Source organism: Nothoprocta perdicaria, unplaced genomic scaffold, assembly GCF_003342845.1.
Source record: "Nothoprocta perdicaria isolate Ctin4 unplaced genomic scaffold, notPer1 scaffold_52, whole genome shotgun sequence".
Lineage (NCBI taxonomy): Eukaryota > Metazoa > Chordata > Aves > Tinamiformes > Tinamidae > Nothoprocta > Nothoprocta perdicaria.
The window spans coordinates 1,377,964-1,397,692 of NW_020455777.1; the positions used below are offsets into that span (position 1 = coordinate 1,377,964).

A 19,729-nucleotide genomic window follows, 5' to 3' on the forward strand; every position below is an offset into this window, starting at 1 on the left:
TGGTGTCCAGGGTTATTCCTCCCCAAGTGCAGGACCCTGCACTTGCCCCTGGATGACTCTTTGCTGATAGGACAACTTGAAAACTCGATAGCATTTAAAGTGTTTCTAAAACAATCCCTTGATTTGACTGTTAAAAATATTCGAGTCTCAGTGCCTTCACAGCCTCTCTTCCCTACCGTGCTCTGTACTATGCAGCAGGATTCTTTTGCAGAAGCAAGTGTGACATACCATGGATTAAACAAATAAAAGGAAAAATAAAATATATTTACCCAGTCCTTTGACAAACTTCATAAGGCACATAATGTAACTGGTGGCAGCATTGGCAAAGACCTGGATGCTGTCTGTATTTAGAAATGCTTCAAAGACATCAAACACTGGAGCCTGGCGTTTCCCTGTGGAAATAACAAGGTGAGAATTTTGCTCCGTTCCCAGCAACTACGGTTTTTCCACGCTTTCTCAACAATCTAACAGAATCTGTGAAATCTCTTCTATTCTGAGCAAAAAGAGATGGAAATGTTCTAATGATCTCAGCAGGAAAGCCTAATGTGCTTTCTCTTGTAGCTCCTCAAGGAGCTCATGTAGCCCTCATAGGAAGTGCGTACGTCAGTTTGGATTCTGTGCCACATCTATGCAAACCTTGCCAGCATCCAAATGCTAAGAGCAGCCTTGGGTGCTTGAGCTCAGATYGGTAGCTCAACACCTCTAGAGAGCTTTATGATTTAGTTCTTGAGGTCTTGTCAGCAATACGACAGCAATCTCAGGGCAAACCCTGACTCTTCTGAGACTCTGGCAAAACAGCCTTGTTTTCCCAAGTGGATTATCAGTATTTAAAATCTGTACACATTTGCATTTTGCCACCACACATGAGATATGATAGACAAACTCCCAAGAGGCAATGCGTATCTCTCATATATGTCTTCAAGCATTAAAAGCTAAAACAGTTGGGTAGAACAAACGACCAACCACGCAAACAACTATCTCTGTCTCAGAAATTTGTACAATTTGTAGAATTGTTCATATGGCAAACACAATTTGTAGGAGCAATAGCAATTTGACTCCTTATGGCAAAGGGCCGGGACAAGTACCTGCCTGGACTATCACACTAATTCACCTTAATGCATAAGAGCAATATATTTCACAAAATGAGAAGATATACAAATATACAGCACAGTCCATATTAGCAGTGGCAGCCATATGCAGCATGTTTCATCTTCTCAAGCAGGGTCAGGTGCTGATGAACCAGCCAACCGCAGTGCTCATGCACTACCATTCTGCTCAAAAATACTCAAATAAGTTTGAGGGATTTTTGTCTCATTCTACTCATCTGCAAAGACTTATAGGACAAAACACCAGATTACCTCRGCTTCCCCCTGACTGCAACCTATAAACCAAGTACTTCAGCATAATTCCAGAATATTACAGTGTCAGTACACAATTATGAATTGTACTGTTTTAGAGCATCCGTTCAGGCAGGGCARTGAGACTGGGAAACAACTGCACGTATGAAATAGACAATGCAGKAAGTCCTTACCCATGGAGTATTCTCCTACAAGGTACTCTTTAACCTCCGACTTGCTACTGCTGTGCACTGTTTCCAGGGCGCTGAACAGGGGTCTCCATCCAGACTGGATCTGGGTAGAACACATTTCCACCAACTCCCCTATAGAGGTGACCACCTGCACACAATATCAGAGAGCTTAAGAAAACACAATCCCCCAAACCCAGAACTCCCACTTTGCTGGACCACAGAAGGCTCTGAATACATTTCTAGATTTCCATCTGTTTTATCTGTATTTTTAAAAACTATTTTTTTTTATATAGCTAAAAGAATAGTTTTATTAAATTACTTATAAGAGCAGGTAAATGACAACGTACAGAGTTCTGAGAACATGGTGCTTCCACAAGTGCCTCTTATCAGCTCTTTGAAGGTATTATTCTAATGTTTGGTGCATTAAAACTTAACAAATAGAAACAATCTGGTAGGTAAAAATATCACTTTGGGGTACATTTCTGAGGAAAGACCCAACAAGAGAACAGGGTCACTTACATATTAATCAGACAACCTACATAAGAGCAAATCCACCAGGTCTCACTGCACTGAAACAAGTGTCTATGCTGTTTTGCAGTAGATGCACAGAATACTTTCCACAACCTGTGTTGTTGGCTTTGGTAGGAAGAGGCCTCCTGATTCCTTGAGGATGATTAAGAGAAACCATTTGAAGGGAACTAGTGAAACACTCAAGTGATCAAGTACACCCTGGAGATCATCCTTCTTATGGCAGACACCCCACTCAGCGTTGACTTGCCTGGTCTTGGACATCCTCATCACACAGCTCTAGCTGCATGATGCGCTCGAAGGGGCGGAACAGCGCCTCATTAAAGTGAAAATGGGAAGGTTCGTTCCAGTCTGTCAGCACTTCCGTGAGGATGTCGTGGATGAAGGAGACAGCCTTCCGAGACACGTGCCTCTCCTTATGACAGGCAGCCTGCATGGAAGGGAGAAACATGACCAAGTTTGCTTTTTTTGTGGTTTTTTTTTTTCAGAATTGAAAAGTGATGACTGTCTGTTTATTCTGATGAGCTATTTAAAAGAAACACCAGTGCACGTGGATATAAAGTTACCCTGTTTGGGGCAGCTATGCAGGTTATGCTGAATTCAGCCCTTTCCGTGATGTTACTCCTTCCCAGTAATGCCCTCAAGAATATTACTATTACATCTTGCCAGTCATGCTGGTTTGGGCAGGAGAAGGAAGGAGTCAGGGAATAAAGTCTGTTCCCTTTTATCAGAAAACCTGCTGCATAGACACAGAACTTCTTGGTTGGGAAAGTGGATAGATGGGGGAGTTACTCGTTCCGTGGCAGAGCAGTTTCAGTGGTTTCAAGGTGCACTTCTCAGCAGCAGTAGCACGAGTCACTGCACCCAGTGTGTGCAATATCCTAGAAGGAGACAGCTTGGACCAAACCTACCTGTGGAAGGCTGACACCTACTTTAGGAGACATCACACCTTTTGCAGTCATTGCAGCCTGCCTATCCCCTACCCACGTTCCCATTTTCTCTCCACTTCCTACCTCTACAAGGTGAGGTGCAACCAGGCTCCAGCAGCGCATGAGGTGGAGCAATGGGCGTGATTTACTCCGGACAATCCTGAGCATGGCATCACCGAGTCGGAACAGGTGCAGTGCACTTCTCCTGTCCTGCGTAGACTTTACTTCACCTACAAAGAAGTGCAAGAAAGTACGTGGTAGTTGAGCAACCTGAGCTCCTTCATCTCTTGATGTCTATGTTGCAATTTAAATCAGGTTAGAAACTACTGGTACTAAGCCAGGAAGAAATCAGCATAAGGCAGTCTGTGCTTCTGGAGGTAAAAGAACAGCAGATGGCTCCAAGTTTTAAGAAAAACTTATTAAATGAAATTGATTTTGATGCAAGTGAACCATTTTTTCAAACATTTTTAAGACAAAATTAACACATTATAATTTAATTATGATATCCAGTGCAGACAAGTTAACCAAAGAGTTAGATAATTCACACTGAGAATCAAAGAGGTAGTTGCAGAAACCTTTGGTGACATCTACAGGAATAAATATAAATTGCAAATTGTTTAACTTTGGTCTGTCCTGTRTGTTTTACAAAGAATGTGAAGCAGGAATTTTTGGAAAATAATATTCCACTCCCCACCCAGTAATATTCTTAATTTCCCACTGAAAAGGATTCGCTTTCCTTTGCTTTTACAACATTTGGAAATCCATTTCACTGTCTCATTTAAAATATACTGTTGCTTTTATTTCTGATGAAGCACCTAGTCAGACCAYTCTAATTTTAAAATAAAAATAYTTTTACAATTATCTGCCTAGAAAAAAATTTAATATCATTACTGCTAACCACTGTTGATTATTATATACAAAGAACATGAAGTGATGAATATTGAGATCTCGATACACAGTCAACAAGGTGAAAAAGGTAAACAAAGTGAAGTGTCATGTTGAGGAAATGCCAATGTCAAATGTTGAGGAAATTTTGTGGAGGGGGGAATCCATTAAACTGAAAACATACACCAGATAAAATTCATTTGAGACTGTTGTGAAAAATGTATTTCATAGGCTTTGSACATAGGATATACTACACTTTGCTTAGGAAGAACATACAGGACAGATCCCACTATTTTATTTTACACTCTTCAGCTGTATGCTTTGTTTGCTACTGATCATTCAGTGAGCACTTCTGAGGTTTCTTCCACTTTGGAAAAGTGGAAACTAAATTCTACTATCTCAGGTCTGCACTCAACTTGAGTTTCCTTGCCAGATCAGTCTTGAAAATGAAGATGTAATTAAATATCTATGGGAAACTAACACCTTCGAAGTCCAAGAGCCAAATAAATACTCATTGATGAGACTGATGACATGTATGGATGTGGTTCTTATCCAAAAATAGGAAATGCTTTCAACCTTTTCTAAACACTTTGGATTTTTTCCTACAGAGAGATCTTCTTAGATTAAATGTTTTATTGATATCCTTGAGATTTTCATTGGAAAAATCAAAACTATATGAATGCCATGCAAATTCTCTAAGCAATACAACTGCATATGAAGCACAGAACACTGTAACAGACCCAGGAGATTTACCTGGCATTGCTAGGGAATAATCAACTGTATCTGTGACTGAGTGGAAAAGCTGAGATTGAGAAGCCTTCTTGAGCTGGTAAAGGAAGCCTGCCAGGGCCATCAAGTTTAACTTGTCAGTAGCATCTTCAAAGAGCCTGTAAGCAAAACAGCAGAGTCTAATTGAAAAATTCATGATATGGTAGCTTAAATATTCATGTAGGAGGAGAAGCCTTAGCTGTATACAGTTGATACCTGTTGCCTTTGGCAACAAACTTGTCTACTAAGGACATTTTCATTTATATCATGATATAAAAATGCTTTGATCCAGGAGCTGTATTTGGATGGTGGGAAGCAGTATTCAATGACCAACCAGAGCCCTTACAAGACTCAATGCAGCACCAAACCAAATCAACCCAAAAAGTCACTTTTTCAGTGAATTACCCCTTYGCATTTATAGTACCTTAATGCCACAAACCTGTAATTCAAAAATGTATGAGGATATGTCCAGTYCTCATGATACAGGTCATCATGGTTTCACTGATCTTCACTGACAGCTGTTTGCCTGATCTGAATTTTGAGCAAAATGAAATTTACTTGTACAATTAACTAAGTTAAATCTTAGACCTTACGGTTCTTCACCTGAAATGCTTTTTAGAAACATTTAAAAAGAAAAGAGGTGTTATTTTCAGCTGCTTTGGGGCCTTAAAATGTTGGAGTGAAGATCTATACCCTTGAAGCAGTAAATTCATGCTCATCATGGGCACAGAGACCATGATGAAATTCTACATGATGTAGTCGCAAGCTGACACAATTACAACTTTCTGGCATTCTGATATATGAACAACTTTCTACTGCCCTGAGGTTACTGAGTGCTAGAGAAGTTCATACTGAAGTATTGACTGTATGAATGTTGCACTAAGCTCTTACAAGCACACTCAGTATGCATTTCTTTTCGTACTAAATTTTATTTATAAATCCCTCCCATGGGCAGAATGCAATATGCCAGCTTGTGAAAAGGTATTAGAAGGATGCAAACCCAAKATGTTTTCAAAGGTAACCTGGACTGCCAAATAAATAGCACAGAAGTGAGAAAGTTTGTGACACATCACTGCAGACTGTGCTGCGGGGGCATTCAGTGCTGCCAATGACTGTGCTTGGTAGCCCTTCCTCCCCTAGAAACTCAGGGGCAGGCTGACAGCAGCTGCTTTCTAACTGACACTGACCTTGTCACTCGTCCCCTCCTGTCAGGACATGACAGCAGTCATGCCTGCCTTAATAAGCAAACACAGTAGTTAAATGATGTTAATTCATGTGTGCATGTCATTTAGTTGGCATATGAAGGGCTGTGCATAGATGCAAACAGCCTAGGGCTTCCAAAAAGCAGGGCAGACACTGCAGAGGTGCAGAAAAACACCTCTTTTAGGAACCACTGGCCATATTGTACATACAGCTCTCTTTTTAAACTCAGATGAGGCAGGTGTTGAAGCAGCCATAAAGATCAAGCCTCAGTGCACAGCAGAAAGGTCCATTAGAGGTTTTGGGAACAGGAACACTGGTTCCTGACAGCCCTGCTCCTACCTGTCGGCTTGTGTGGAAAGCGTGAGCACAGCCTTGGCAGCACTGGTCCCGCACAGCAGGCTGCCTCCACGGAAGTCGAAAGCTTTGCCCTTGCTGCCCTCCTTGACGAGTTCCTGGATGGAAACGGGCTGAATGACGGGAGTGCTGCTGAGGGTGGTCTCCCGCTCGGGGGTCAGCTCCCGAGGAGAGTCCCCGGGCTGCGAGTCGAGGTGCAGGCCAGTGGGGGCCTGCTGGGCCTGCGTGATGGTCAGAGGGGGCTGGGAAGCGCCATCGCTGAAGTGGGTGTGCTCCAGGGTGCTGATGTACTCGCACACCCTGAGAAACAACAAGGGAAAACAAAGATTAAAAAACAAGTCAGCAAACAAACCTCCTTCTCCCCTGAATCATAGGGCTTGTTTAAGAAATGTCTCAGTCTATAACCCACACTCTACTTAGGGACGAGTTAGAAGAACAGTGTAAGAAAAACTCTCAGTTACTATCAGCTACTTCAAATCTACATCACCGTAAGAAGCCAGGTTACAAGGATTCTACATCTGAACCAGATCCACACACGACATCTTTCTCAGACTGCAAAATAGATGATCTCTGACTTTCAGACTGCATACAAATAATCTGTGATCTTACATCCTTCAGTCTCCATTGCAAATATTTGGGCGTCAGCCCAGCAGCCTGAAAGGCCCCTGTAGGTTCTTCACTCTGCACAGTCCACTGTAACTTTGAGCTTCTAAAGCTTTGGATGTTGTCTCTGAACAGTGGTGGAAAACAGCATTATTTTTTCTCTCGCAGATACTGACAGTTTATTCACCTTGCTGCTTCTTATACAGCACATCCCCAGACCAGATAAAGGCCTCAGTCTCAGCCTGCCCCTGCCAGGCCACGGGGTACACATTTTGTTTCTGTGTGGGGCAAACGGTGAGTACCTGAACACGTGAGGCCAACAGTCCTGATTGTGGCTGCCCATCTCCAGGCCCACGTTGAGGACTGCATCCATGCACAGCACGTGAGCCGGGTGCAGGCAGACTCCCTGTACTTTCCCCATCTGCTCCAGTTTCTGCTCRACTTTCTGTTTCACTGCAACATGCACAATAAAAAAAAATAAAAGAAAATAAAAATTGCCTTCTCCAGCTTTTAAACAAACATTTAACGATATAAATTGTGGCAGAAAAGGTGTACATCTGACAGACAGCCATAAAAGGAATGGGGATTTTAATTAAAAAAAACAAACAAAAAAAAACCCCCAAACTCAGAACCCCACATTTCTTCCTGTTTTTGAAGAAATAAAAATCCCTTCTGCTTAATTATATTACATTAAAAAAAAAAAAAAACAATGTCAGATTGTCCCTCAACTCCATAGATGAACATTTTGTTGCCCACAGAACACATGCAGCCTTTCTGTGATATTACAAGCTTATCTCTGGAGCTGACTTTTTTTTTTTTTTTTTTCAAGCAAAGTCTTCTTTGCTAACAGAAAAAGGTTTTGTGGTTTTCATATCTATTTCAATAAAAAAAGAAAATCTTCAAAAGCTTTTGATAAGAGATACTCTTGTCAAAGCAAAACTAATCCTGATCTTAGCTACAAGCATTTGAACATCATTCTTTTTCATGAGAATCTCTGAAAAGATTCATTTTCACGCTGTGTTAGAATGGAAACAAATTCTGACGCTTTGCAAGCTTCCATAAAAGAGAACAGTTGCCTTCTGGGCACCACTACGATTGTCTCAGTGTGGCTTGGCCAACTTGCTTCAGTCACATGTAGCAGAATGGCCAAAAGGCAGCTTCTGCTCAGACTTGCTCAGATTATTTATCAGAGCCTCTACAGAGACAATGAATGAAAGTACCAAGGAGCGCCATTTGTGAAAGAGTACATTTTGTTATGAGTTTCTTGCTATTARAAACCAGATGTTATCAGCTTCATTCTACATACATCTCCAACTAGCCATCAGAGATGACAGACTCTACTGACTTCTGCAGGGTTTGATGTAGGACTTTCTGCTTGATATACAGGTAACTTAAGAAAAAAAATCCAGCTTCATTTAGTACAGCTTAGAAGCAGTTTTAAGTATCTGATGATGATAAAGAACAACAGAGGATGCATACATAAGCCATGAATAGAGAGAGAAGCTACGTTTATAACATTGCCACACAACACACGTTTTTAAAAGTATTATTTCTCTGATACTCTCTAGTTGCATTAGCATCATGAGGCTTAAAAGAATGCACAATTTAAAAATGCAGTTGGCCTTATCAACTGCTTTCAGTTCCATATAGTCAATATAACTACAGTGTGGACAACGTAAAGAACTGAGGACAGCAGGACCTGTCCTGAAGCTTCTGCACATACACCACACATGCCCACAAGGGAGTGATGCATGGAAGTGACTTTTCCCTCCCTCACCTGTGTGTAGTTAAACACTTTCCAGCTGCCCCTCTGCTGTCATAACAAGATAAGGCAGACMATTTAACCACATAATTACCTTGAGTTATCGCATCACTAGGCTCTTGGATTTCTTTTTCCTCTTTCTCTTCTTGGACACAGGAGGCAGCAGCCATTTGGGCAAGAGCAGATGCACAGTTGGCAGCAACCCCTGTGAAGCAGCAACACAGCTACTGTTCAAGCCGCATTTTCTCCCCAACCCCATAAAATCTCAGCAATAGCTGGTGTCAGTTGAAAGGTGGATGGATGTGTCTATGATGTGGGGTAGGTGAGCTCCATGGGAAGTTCTGCCATCCTACTTCCTTGATCACTCAAGACCAGTGTTTGTTTATCTTTCCCAAAGTTTCTCAAGGGAAGTTACCATCATATCATATGGGCCTTCCACTATAACCCATGTGCAGCAATACCTAGAGCACAGCTCAGTCGGGCTGCCTTCCTCAGTCCATCCAGGCTCACACAGATTGAGTCCTTCTCCTTCTGGTTCTGCTCCTTGGCTCCTTCTGCTCCTAGGATGAATGCCAGGCCCTTGGAGCTGCCTGCCATGCGGCCAGTCAGGGGTGTCGACAGGGTGTCGATCATGTTTTTCCAACAGCCAATTAAAAGGTATCGGGCAAAAGCAACTCCTAGGGTGAAAAACATGTTCCTACTTTGAGAAAATGACACAACCACAGCTTTAGCATCAGTGTTAAAAAAGGGACCTATTGGTCCTCTGCATGCTGGACCACCCATTTCATGCATAGGACACACCAACATATTTCCTTCAATGCCTTAAGCCCCTTAAAATCCCATGGGTTCTAAACCCCGATCTTTCTAAATACATTTTTGGTAAATAACAACTCACTGCAGTTAGATATACTTGTGCTATTAAGACAACCTTCATACCTGCAACAACAGAATCATCTGTTTTCTGGCTTTGGGAAAGAGGAGACTGTGCTGAAGCAGATGCCATCAATTGGCCACCGATTGCACTGCTTCCCAAGCCATCAATGTCTGCCAGAACAAAAACAAAACAAAACCAAAATCCAGATTACTAYTCAGCACACAGATAGCATAAGGAAAGTGTCTTACAGTTCCTTGTTCAAGCAAGTCCTAGTGCTCTTGACGCCTCTGGTATGCTTTTTAGTTATCTTTTYTGGCAGCTTTGTGAAACCTCGGTGCAGAAATGAGCTGTGGCATCATATGCTTGGGCCAGTTTAACCAACCTTTTCTCAAGGAGGAGTAACAGTCCACTCCTTAGCATCCTTGAACTTATGGTCAGCAGAATTCTTCACAAGATTTCCTGGTGTTTCCCCCAGACCATGACTTCCTGCACCTTTGAGTTTCCAGGTTCCTGAGTACAGCCTTTCACATCTCACCAAATCTTGTAGCTGGACAATCCCAGATCTCAGTCTGAGCCTCCCAGAACAGTAGCAACAGTATCTTATGTCCAAATTGCATATTTTTAGTAAGCCTATGTGGGTTCAACCTAAACAAAAGAAATGCAACCCTTTCCCCAACACAACAAAAGACACACATATGAATCTTTTACTGCTAAGACTTAACTAGGCATCGCTGCTCACAGACATTTCAATGTTGGCAACACCAGGTTAGTTTCTACAGCTACTTTCTAGCAGCTGTCAGTCTCTCTTCTCTACACACTTCAGAGCTGTTCTTTTTCCAACGTTTTTCCCTCAGCTTTCCATGCATACCTGCTTTAATAACCTCATTGTAATCATACAGTATACAACATCCAGGCAGATAGAGCATTTAGAATCCATATAATACCCCAGGCTTCCATCTGCCTTTCAGCACATCCCATCTGATCTTTCCCTCAAAGGAAGGTAAGGATTGTTTCAAAACATTTGTCAGAGATGCTTGAGGCTTTCAGCTTCCCATTGGCACCATTTGGCATATCCCWGGCATAGCACAAATCTCAACACAGGGAGTCCAATCAGCGGACAGTTTCTAGGATCAGCCTCCACTGTTTCTATTTGTATTGCACCACACACATACTGAAATGGTTTTGCTATGACAGTCCAAAAGTATCATTTTAACCACTGTTGCTAACAGATACCACATTTGCCAGAATCAGCTGTAGCTCAAAGAATTAAATGATGTTTTGGTTCAGTGACTAAAAGCACCTCATGCCAGACCCGAAGGAGAAAACAAATATCCTTGATTATTTAATCTCACCACTCCTTTGCCAATAGTTTCATGACAAGCATTCACGTAGAAGAAATCACTACCAAACTGAAATAGAAAAAAAGTCTACTTCATGTTAAATGAAATATTTTGCTTAAGAGTGTTCCCTGTTGCAAAGTTATGTTGTAGATACTTCTCAAATGTAATTTGAAATGGAAGTCAAAGCTTTGTTTTATTTATTTCAGACAATATGCCGATCAACACACCATTGTGAGCATTACTGACCTAGGCCAAACCATATTTTTCAAAAGAATACACTATTTAAATGAAGAATTTTATCTGATGTACTGGAATGCATTTCCCTCTTCAAAATATGCTCCCCAACAGACATGTGGTGACAAGAAAAAGAGGAAGGAAAACTATGCTTTTAGAAGCCAACCAGACACTGGTCAGCTTCCATGAGAAAGGTAGGCATGTGATCAAAATATGTAAAATTCCCCTCCACACACAAATTTTAATCTATCCTTGAGCCACTTTTAAAGTATCCTTGGGCACTGCTGAGGGTATGCTGTTAAACTGAAAGGCTACAGACCACACCTTCATTTTGTGTAAAGTGAAACAGTTCAGCTGAGTTCAGCGAGTCACTTAGCATACAGACGACAGGAGAGAGAAGTGCTGGCCTGGCAGCAAKGCGCTGCAGTCCTATCCATTATGCATTCCCTAAACATCAGGGTCCTACATCACAGATCATTTAAAATACTGTGTATCTAAAGGCAAGCAAAATTTGTAATTTTAAAGATAGTTTTTCAGGAGTATAGATAAGTTAATTCATCCAAAAGCATCAAAGGGGGGTACATTTGCATGAGCTGCATGATGACATGCTTTTCTGGAGGCCGTGGAGTCAAGCAGAAAGTTATCACAGCTTATTTGACACATGCATTTAGAAGCTGGCCTTGCCACAACATGGTGCTCACCAGTCAGCATGGTTATAAGAGGAAGGCTGTGCTCTTCAGGGCTTCCCCAGTATCCAGCTTCCCCCAGCATGTTTCTTTCCAGTACCTGGTGGTACAGTTCTTCAACCCAGGTCTGCGAAAACACCATCAACACTCCGCTGGACTGAACCTGCTTCATGAACTCCTTCTGCAGAGAAGCATAAAAACTAGGTATAAGAAGATGGTAACTCCTATAGCATGAGCCTCAACCAGCAGATCCACTCCTGAACCTAAAGGAGCACAACAGAGCAAACGCAGCTATGCAAGCGCAAGAGTTAGCTTAGGGTCACAATGCATCTACACAGCAGAGAAGGACATAAACAAAGGAGCTTTCCTCTCTCTTTTCACAGCTCATGCAAGATGCCAATTTTAATGGCAGTTTTTGTAGAGTGTCCATGGGACATGCTGAGCTCTATGAAATTTATCAATTCCTATGACTAAATCCCATTTATTTTTCATTCATATTCTACTCAAACTTCTCATGTTTTCATCTGCATAAAGGCAAACCAAGTATTAAGCAACTAATTTGTCATTATGCTTCCAAGTGGTTGCAAGATGAAAGTATGTTGCTTTGGTAACATGTGCCCTTCTAGCACCAACTGATGCTAATGAAGATTTATTCTGAAGATGCAGTACCCATGCTGAATGACTGTTACCTTTCTGATAATGAGTAAGCAGCATTCATTGCTCCCTGAGCTACAGGGGAGCTATGTAATTCAGATGAATGACATTTATTATGCAAGATTCATAAGCAGCTTGGAGAATGTTTCATTTGCAATTATTATTTCTCCACTTAGCAAGAAGCATAAAGGACATTTATCTGTGGGCTGTTTTATGGGAAAGGAAGCAACACATTTTCCTATAGTTTTCCTATATTTTCCAACTCACCAGCAACACAGGGGCTTGAGGAGGTTTCTTTCTGTAGTAATCCGAGTTGGACAATTTTAGGTTGAGCAGCAGAGTGTAATGAGAGACAATGTAGAGACTGTCTGCATTCATCAGAGTCTGGAAGCCGAAATTTGGGTTTCCCTCAAATCCCGGTGAGTGCATCATACCTAACACAAAGACACAGTGTGAGCTTTCACATTTTACATACATATTGCCCGAAAAAAAAAATAATCAGGAACTAACCCTATCATTTCAGCAGCAACAGATTGCTAGTTGAAGTGACTCTATTAAATGTATCGGAATAGGGAGCAGAAAAATAAATAGTCCACCTAGAATGCAAGGCAGGATGAACACTCCATCCACAGTCCAGCAAAGCGACATGATTAATTTTAAATACACATGGAGTCACAGGATCCAGCGGGATGACTGCCAGGCTTAAAGCAAAGGGCAGGATGCATCTGTGGTGCTAACTGGGAAGCTGGGCATAGGCAGCGGCAAAGCCTGCGTGTGCAGTTGTGCGAAGCAGAGCACACAGGGCACCAGAGGGTGCTARAGAGGGACACGGGCCTTTTAACCTCGCCGTGAAACGGTGGCAGTTGAGTGAATTGCTGGATGGGGAGCGGAGTGCTCAGCACCTTGCAGGATCGGCCTCCGGCCGCCATTACGCGATGGCCTAGAGTCRCGGGGGCAAACATTTGGGGTGAACCGGCTGGAACTTTGTACAAGTTCGAGTCGAGTTCATGCAAGACCTGCTTGGCAGCTGTGCTGAGCACTCGCGGCTCTGGCAGCCCCATGTTAGCGTCTGTAAGTGCTCAGTACTCCTAAAAATGCTGCTTGGAGGAGGCGACCCATTACGGCCATGCTGGGCCCTGGTCCCTTCTTCCCAGGCAGATTGAACTGCTTGTACAGCTCCCCTCTGAGTTAGCTGAAACACATAAATCAAGTAGGAGCAATATCGAATCCCTGTAAATTTGAGCTATTAAAAAAAAAAAAAAAAAAAAAAAAAGAAAAACCCAGAAATGTCTGAAAACTCCACGACCTACAGTATCTTCAATAACTTCACATCAATTGTGAAACAAATTTCTAGGGCATCAATTAAGAAAGATTAAGGAGTAAAGGTTTATCCTAGAGGAACATTTGAAATGACTCAAAAACACAGCTTTTTTTTTTTTTTTTTACACATGATAAAACAAAGCTGTGTCGATTGTTAACTGCTACAGTGGTTTCTTGTGAACATATTCCTCCCACCACAACGCTCACGCCTGTTCTCAGACAAAATACAGCAAACCATTAACATTCAAAAAAAAAGGCACACACAGAAAAAAAAAGCAAACGTTTTTCTTGCCTCGTGAGGGTTTGAAAGCTCTGTGCTGCTGCCTTCTCGGACTTTCCACTGACGTCACTTTGGGGGCGTGGATAAGGTGAATAACTGTTTGAGGGCGGATTTAGAGAGAGAATAACTGTTCCAGGGCGGGCTACACAACGCGTGACTGTTCAAGGGAGCTGCCTGCGTGCTAGAGGGGTGACAGGGCTGGCCRCGCACGATAGCCACACCGATTCCCACCTCTATATGTTTATTTCATTTTTTATTTTGTGGTGGTGAATGTTAGCAGAAGCTCGGCGACTACCTTTCGATCCTGAGCTATGTGTTTAAATATAAGAGTAGGTCTAACCACTCCATCACAATAGATATAGTAACATTTTGCTGGATGGAGCCCATGCTTCTAAGCATATCTGATATCTAGAACAGACTGGTTTGAGGCCTGATGTCTCTTAAGTAAGTAYGTCAGGAACTAGAATGGGCTTGGGGAATAATAAAACAGGCCAGAGAAGTATTTAAAAAATGTGGACCAATTGCTTAAAAAAAAAGAAAAAAAAAGAGGAAAAAGTACTTAATTTTGCATTTAAAATATGAAAAAAAGTTAAAAGTGCAACATCCTGTACAATACTATTACAATTAAAAAGGAACTTTTATARTAGCATGTAAAAGAGGTTTCATATGTATATGCAAACTGAGCATATATTTGAACACTCAGAGACATTTGGGAAAAACTAGTCCCTAATTTCCCCTCAAACATGGGGAAAAATAATTCCTCCAAGTAMATTTGATGGATGCTCAGCTCTCAAAAAGCATAAGAGAGCTGATGTGTAAATTTATGTTAATGCTTAGCAACACAGAAGCTTTGCCACCAAAGGCTATGGAGAAAAAAAAAATTAAAGAGGCCCTAAAAATGTTTGCTAGGACAGCAATTCACACAATGGTGGCAACTCTTTGATTAACTCCTTGGGACTGTAATTCACAAGAACAGCTSTGCCTGCACCAAGTGAATATTGGTTACTAACTTTAATTATAAAAATCTGCCAACTGTAATGAAAAATAAGGTTAGCCCACTGTTTTAATGAATAACATGTCATTTAAATTGGGAAGGTTGAAGGAAATCTGTGTAAAATGAGAACAGTGTTTAGTAACTAACTTATCAACAAGTTAGGAAAATCTTTTTTTTTTTTTAAAGCAACTAACCACAAAATCTTTTTTTTTTTTTTCTCCCTGTAACTCTAGGTGTCTGACTTTGCTTTTCTTTTTTTTTTTATCTCTTCAAATTTCATCTGAGAACCGTGGTGACATTCTTGTGCCAGGGCCTCGAATTCCTGTCTCCTTTCACTGTTTTTCAATCCTATGAATATATAATAGTGTTACAACACTGTTGAAAGACCTAGGTGGTAGGAAAGACTATGAAATTGTATGCTAATGCATTCCCCCCAAAATGCAAGGAAAAATATCAAAACAAAGCAGTTATATAGAATCTCAGTAGAAGAATACTGTTCCTGTATGGGCTCATCTCAGAAGCCCACTCGTTTCAAGTTGATCCTTAACTGACATTCATATTCCAGATGTAGTTTTTCAGGAATGATGCATGAATAGATGTTACAGACTCTAGGGGTAGTTCCAGTTCCTTTAACACAGTCGCCTAATTTGTGTCCAGAGTTTTTGGGGCAGTCCAAGTAGGCATTTAATRCTCCCTACATCACAAACTGGTGTCTCAGAAGGTCTCCAGGGGAGATGCCCGTATTTCTACGTTAGCAGGTGTCTCTCTACAAGTCTTCTCCAGACTCAACCCTCTCCCACCTATGCAGGAACACAAGTTCTTACCTCAGATGGACTTTTGCTAAAGATCTGAGGTACAAGTTATGTACATGTTATGTACATAAAGAAGTTATATTTTAGCTGACCTGATTCCCATCACAGGCGTCCAGTTGAAACACAAACTGCCTCCCACAGAGATATGGCTCTTAGAGATGTGATTTTATATCCTCAAAAGACCTATCTCTGTCAAAATATCAGGACACATCTTCCTATCATAATACAGTAAATTGCTGCCATATTTTTGCATGATTTCTTATTGACTGACATAATCTAAAAATATTTGACCTAATCAGACTGGAAACCTAGCGTATGACCAAGTACAGAGCTAACCACAGAAATGACTTTTAGGAATGTGAAGGTTCTTCCTCAACTCAGCAGATCAAGTCCAAGTCTGCACCTTTTTGAGAGAGATCTGAAATCAGAATTTAYGGGCCTTCCATCTTTCTCACTGTATTAGTCATACTTAGTTATCATAACAGCCCCTTTTAGCCTTCAGATCTAGATGCGCAACACTTTAAAACATGCTAAGGAGATGTGACAGGCAAAAGGTTAAGAAAAAAAGCAGCAGCATGTTTGTGTATAAGGGAACAGGCATACAAAATTATACCTAGGATTCCAGTCTTTTGCTACAACCTTGAGATCATTCTTTCTTTTTCAGGAAAAATAAGTCCTCTATGAGAGGTAGGATGCTTTTGAGCACCTAATTTAGGAATGTGATTAAGAGGAATATCCCTTTTAAGTTATCTCCTTTCTGTGATATAAAAAGACCACTACGTCTATTAAGAACGACTTCTAAAATCTTCTCAAATTAGGGTTTCCTTGGACAGCATTTAAACTACAAATATCAGAACAATCAGCTAATTTGTGTGGTGTTAGTAAGACTTTCACCCAGCTTTGTATCTAAATTATGGTGTATGATGACAGGAGGCATCCCTTCTGACTCTGTGTGAGCTTAATGTGCGTGATGAGAGAGCACAAATGAATGAAGCAATGACAAGGAGTRATGGGAAAGGCAACTGGGGTGAATTAAGTTAAGAAACAGAGATAAATATTTCAATGAGCATTTTCACCTTTGATATTGTCAAGAAAACAAAGCCCTTCTATAAATACATATATACATATATACTTGCACATATTTCAGATATGCTGTTAGCAGGACAAACAGTCYTTCAAATGACTCTTGTTTTTTTGTTCAGTTGACCAAGTCAAGATCACAGAGTTTCTGACTCTGAGAACTGTATTTAATCTCTTAAAAACACAGGACTATTAACTATTTTTCACTTGGTCTAAGTTTTGAACTTGGAATTTCCTGTCATGATAGTTGGCAGTATAAAAATAAATGAAAAGGAGGAGAGTCACTTCTCTTATTCTTTCAAGAATTTATGGATGCTGGATCTCTCTCTCTCTCTCTTTTTTTTTTGGGGGGGGGGGGCATCTTTGCAAGGCTTGGCATTGCTAACAGTAAAGTACAAAGCTACCCAAATATCTTTTAAAACAGGTGATGCCAATCTCTCCCAATCATCATTCTAGGAGGTAACGCCAACCTCTCCTTAATGACAGGATGTGTAAGACACCTCAAAATATCTTCACAAACCTGTAAACGTTTACAAACCTGTAAAATATCTTCACAAACCTCACTACAGAAAATTTGCCTTCTTTCTCCATTAGATACGTCTCAGAGGACATAATCCAGAGTCTATCAGAGTTAGTGGACTGACACCCCTTTGCATTAGGACCTGCATGCTTTGGGTTTTTTTTTTTTKKTTYMAMCMAAAAAAAATTGGCACTAGTGTCGTGGAATGTGCTTTTTGGAGCACACATCTCCTTATCCTGGGTGTGTCCTCTGAGAATTAGCTCCTACACGAGAGGCTGGGTACCATGCTGTTACAGTGTGCATTTTGCTTAGACAGTAAATATCTGCGTGCAAACCTGAGCAGAAGGTTGAAGAGAAGCTCTGCAGTGCTTCATCCACCTCCTCGATGCTGGGGAGAGCTATAAGCCGAGGAAGAAGAGCTTCCAGTGACTGAACAAACAGCCGTGCACTGTGCTGATCTGCTTCCTGGTTCTTGAGCAGTTTCAGGGAAAGAGCAGCAGTACGTAAGGTCCTGTGACTCGGGCAGTCCCGCGGTGTCTGCTCCTCATCAGCCAAGGAGCAATTGTCAGAGCCTATATCTGAGACATCTGATCTGCCAGAGTCTTTCTCTGCTGCCATGGAATATTGGTCACATGAATCAAACTCGGTCCTAGAGAGGTCCTGGTCATCTACACTGAAATTGCTTTCACTGTATCTGGATCCAAAGGACCGGGTCTTGCAGTCAACTGACAGAAAGTTCGTTATGTCTGGAAAGACAACGGTGTGGCTTCTCTGGACAACGTCTGGCTGGTCAATGGTTTCTGACTCTGCTTCTCTGTAATGAATCTCTTGGCTTTCATGTACAGCTGGAGATGGCAGCGAGTTTTTTTGACTTTCCAGATTATCTTCTGGAGTTGTCTGTCCCATATCCCCCTCTAAAGTGGTCTGACCGGTGTCTGTGGTAACACTAATGCTGATATCAGGACTCTTTTCATTTCCGGATTCCCAGGCAGGATGCTCAGAGGACAGGATGCGTCTCTGCCACCTGAAGTCAGCATCGTTGATCTCCATAGAGTCCCTGCTTGTCTCAGTTCCATCCTTCAATTCCTCCAGGCGCCGGAGCAGCAGCTGTATCTGCTCCTCACTAAGACCCCTCCCTTGGCTTAGCTCATCTAAAGCTCCAAGCAAGGCAAAGACGCAGGACACTGAAGCATAACATGCTTCAATACCACCTTTGATACATGCTTCCGTCATCCCATCCATGATACTGCAATTAAAGCAAACACATTACTCCAAGTTATGAAGTCTCTTCCAACAGCGAGCCCATGCAGCTATCACGGGCCAAAAATATCCCTCCACCACCAAGGCAAAAAAGAAACCCACAGAACAGAAACTATCCAGTGAGAGTACTCTTGAGAAAAACAACTAGAATAAGAACAAAGGATTACACTTCCCTCGTGGATATAATCTGCAAAGGGAGCGGCAACCAGGAAAATACAGCATATACCACATGTACCTCTACAGACAAGCACTTGCACTGAGGAAAACAGCAACTCTGAAGCTAAAGCATCCCCAAAACTACCTTACTCATTGTATTCAAAATTTTAAAGAACTAAAAATGTCCCATCTGTCAATGTTTAAGTTCAAAAATAGCTCCTTTGACTTGATCTGGGAAATATATCTTCAAATAAATTACTTGGTTGCAAGGTGACCTGGTCTTCAAAGCAAAAATTTGCAGCTGTAACACGTGTTTAACCAGGTAGATATCCTGGCTCTTAATTTGCTTATGGTTCTGAAGATGTCCTAAGATGGACACTGGTCAAAGTGAGAAAAGGTTAAAGGAGGAAGCAAAGCGTACAGTTTGAGAAGATCCAGATGGGATTTCCTTTTAGAAATTGACCTCTTCCTGGATTCTGGCTCAGAGGAGCAGGGCCCTGCCAAATCGCAAAGCCTCCGAGGACTTCCAAGTATCTGAGAGAAAAGGGAACAGAAGTTACTGGAGAGTGATCTAAGCCTTGTTCAAACACATTAAATGAATCACAGGTTTATCAAGTCCTGGAACCTGAGGTACTAGCATGGTAAATTCTCACAGGAAAGAGAAACAGTTCACTATGTATACACACATATATTATATATATACACACACAGACATACTGAAGGAGGACATCCTGTTAAGTTACCCAGCTACAAAATGCTAGAATGTAAGGTGATTCCTTCTAACTCAGCCTGCTAGATGACAAGTCCCCTTAATGCCCCTCAGGAAATATAAGGAGAAAGAAGAGGGTTAAGAAACAAAAGCAGGCAACAGATATATCCTGCGGATAACAACCTTAGTCTGAGCTTTGCTTAACACACTGTTACAAAGGTTATCATCTTGCTACTGTTTAAAATCAGAG

General features: G+C 41.5%; 1 protein-coding gene across 1 annotated transcript in view; it reads right to left on the reverse strand.

Moving 5' to 3' along the window:
- ARFGEF3 (ARFGEF family member 3) overlaps positions 1 to 19,729 on the reverse strand; it is an 81,430-nt gene that overhangs the window by 17,613 nt on the left and 44,088 nt on the right. Inside the window, exons 11-24 of the mRNA XM_026048168.1 lie at positions 19,192 to 19,304; positions 17,690 to 18,600; positions 12,616 to 12,782; positions 11,710 to 11,875; positions 9,497 to 9,604; positions 9,022 to 9,237; positions 8,655 to 8,765; positions 7,101 to 7,251; positions 6,181 to 6,495; positions 4,624 to 4,757; positions 3,070 to 3,215; positions 2,307 to 2,486; positions 1,532 to 1,676; positions 270 to 392 (exon numbers count right to left, since the gene is read on the reverse strand). Coding sequence (XP_025903953.1) covers positions 270 to 392; positions 1,532 to 1,676; positions 2,307 to 2,486; positions 3,070 to 3,215; positions 4,624 to 4,757; positions 6,181 to 6,495; positions 7,101 to 7,251; positions 8,655 to 8,765; positions 9,022 to 9,237; positions 9,497 to 9,604; positions 11,710 to 11,875; positions 12,616 to 12,782; positions 17,690 to 18,600; positions 19,192 to 19,304 — 2,986 coding nt within the window. The remainder of the gene's footprint in view (positions 1 to 269; positions 393 to 1,531; positions 1,677 to 2,306; positions 2,487 to 3,069; positions 3,216 to 4,623; positions 4,758 to 6,180; positions 6,496 to 7,100; positions 7,252 to 8,654; positions 8,766 to 9,021; positions 9,238 to 9,496; positions 9,605 to 11,709; positions 11,876 to 12,615; positions 12,783 to 17,689; positions 18,601 to 19,191; positions 19,305 to 19,729) is intronic.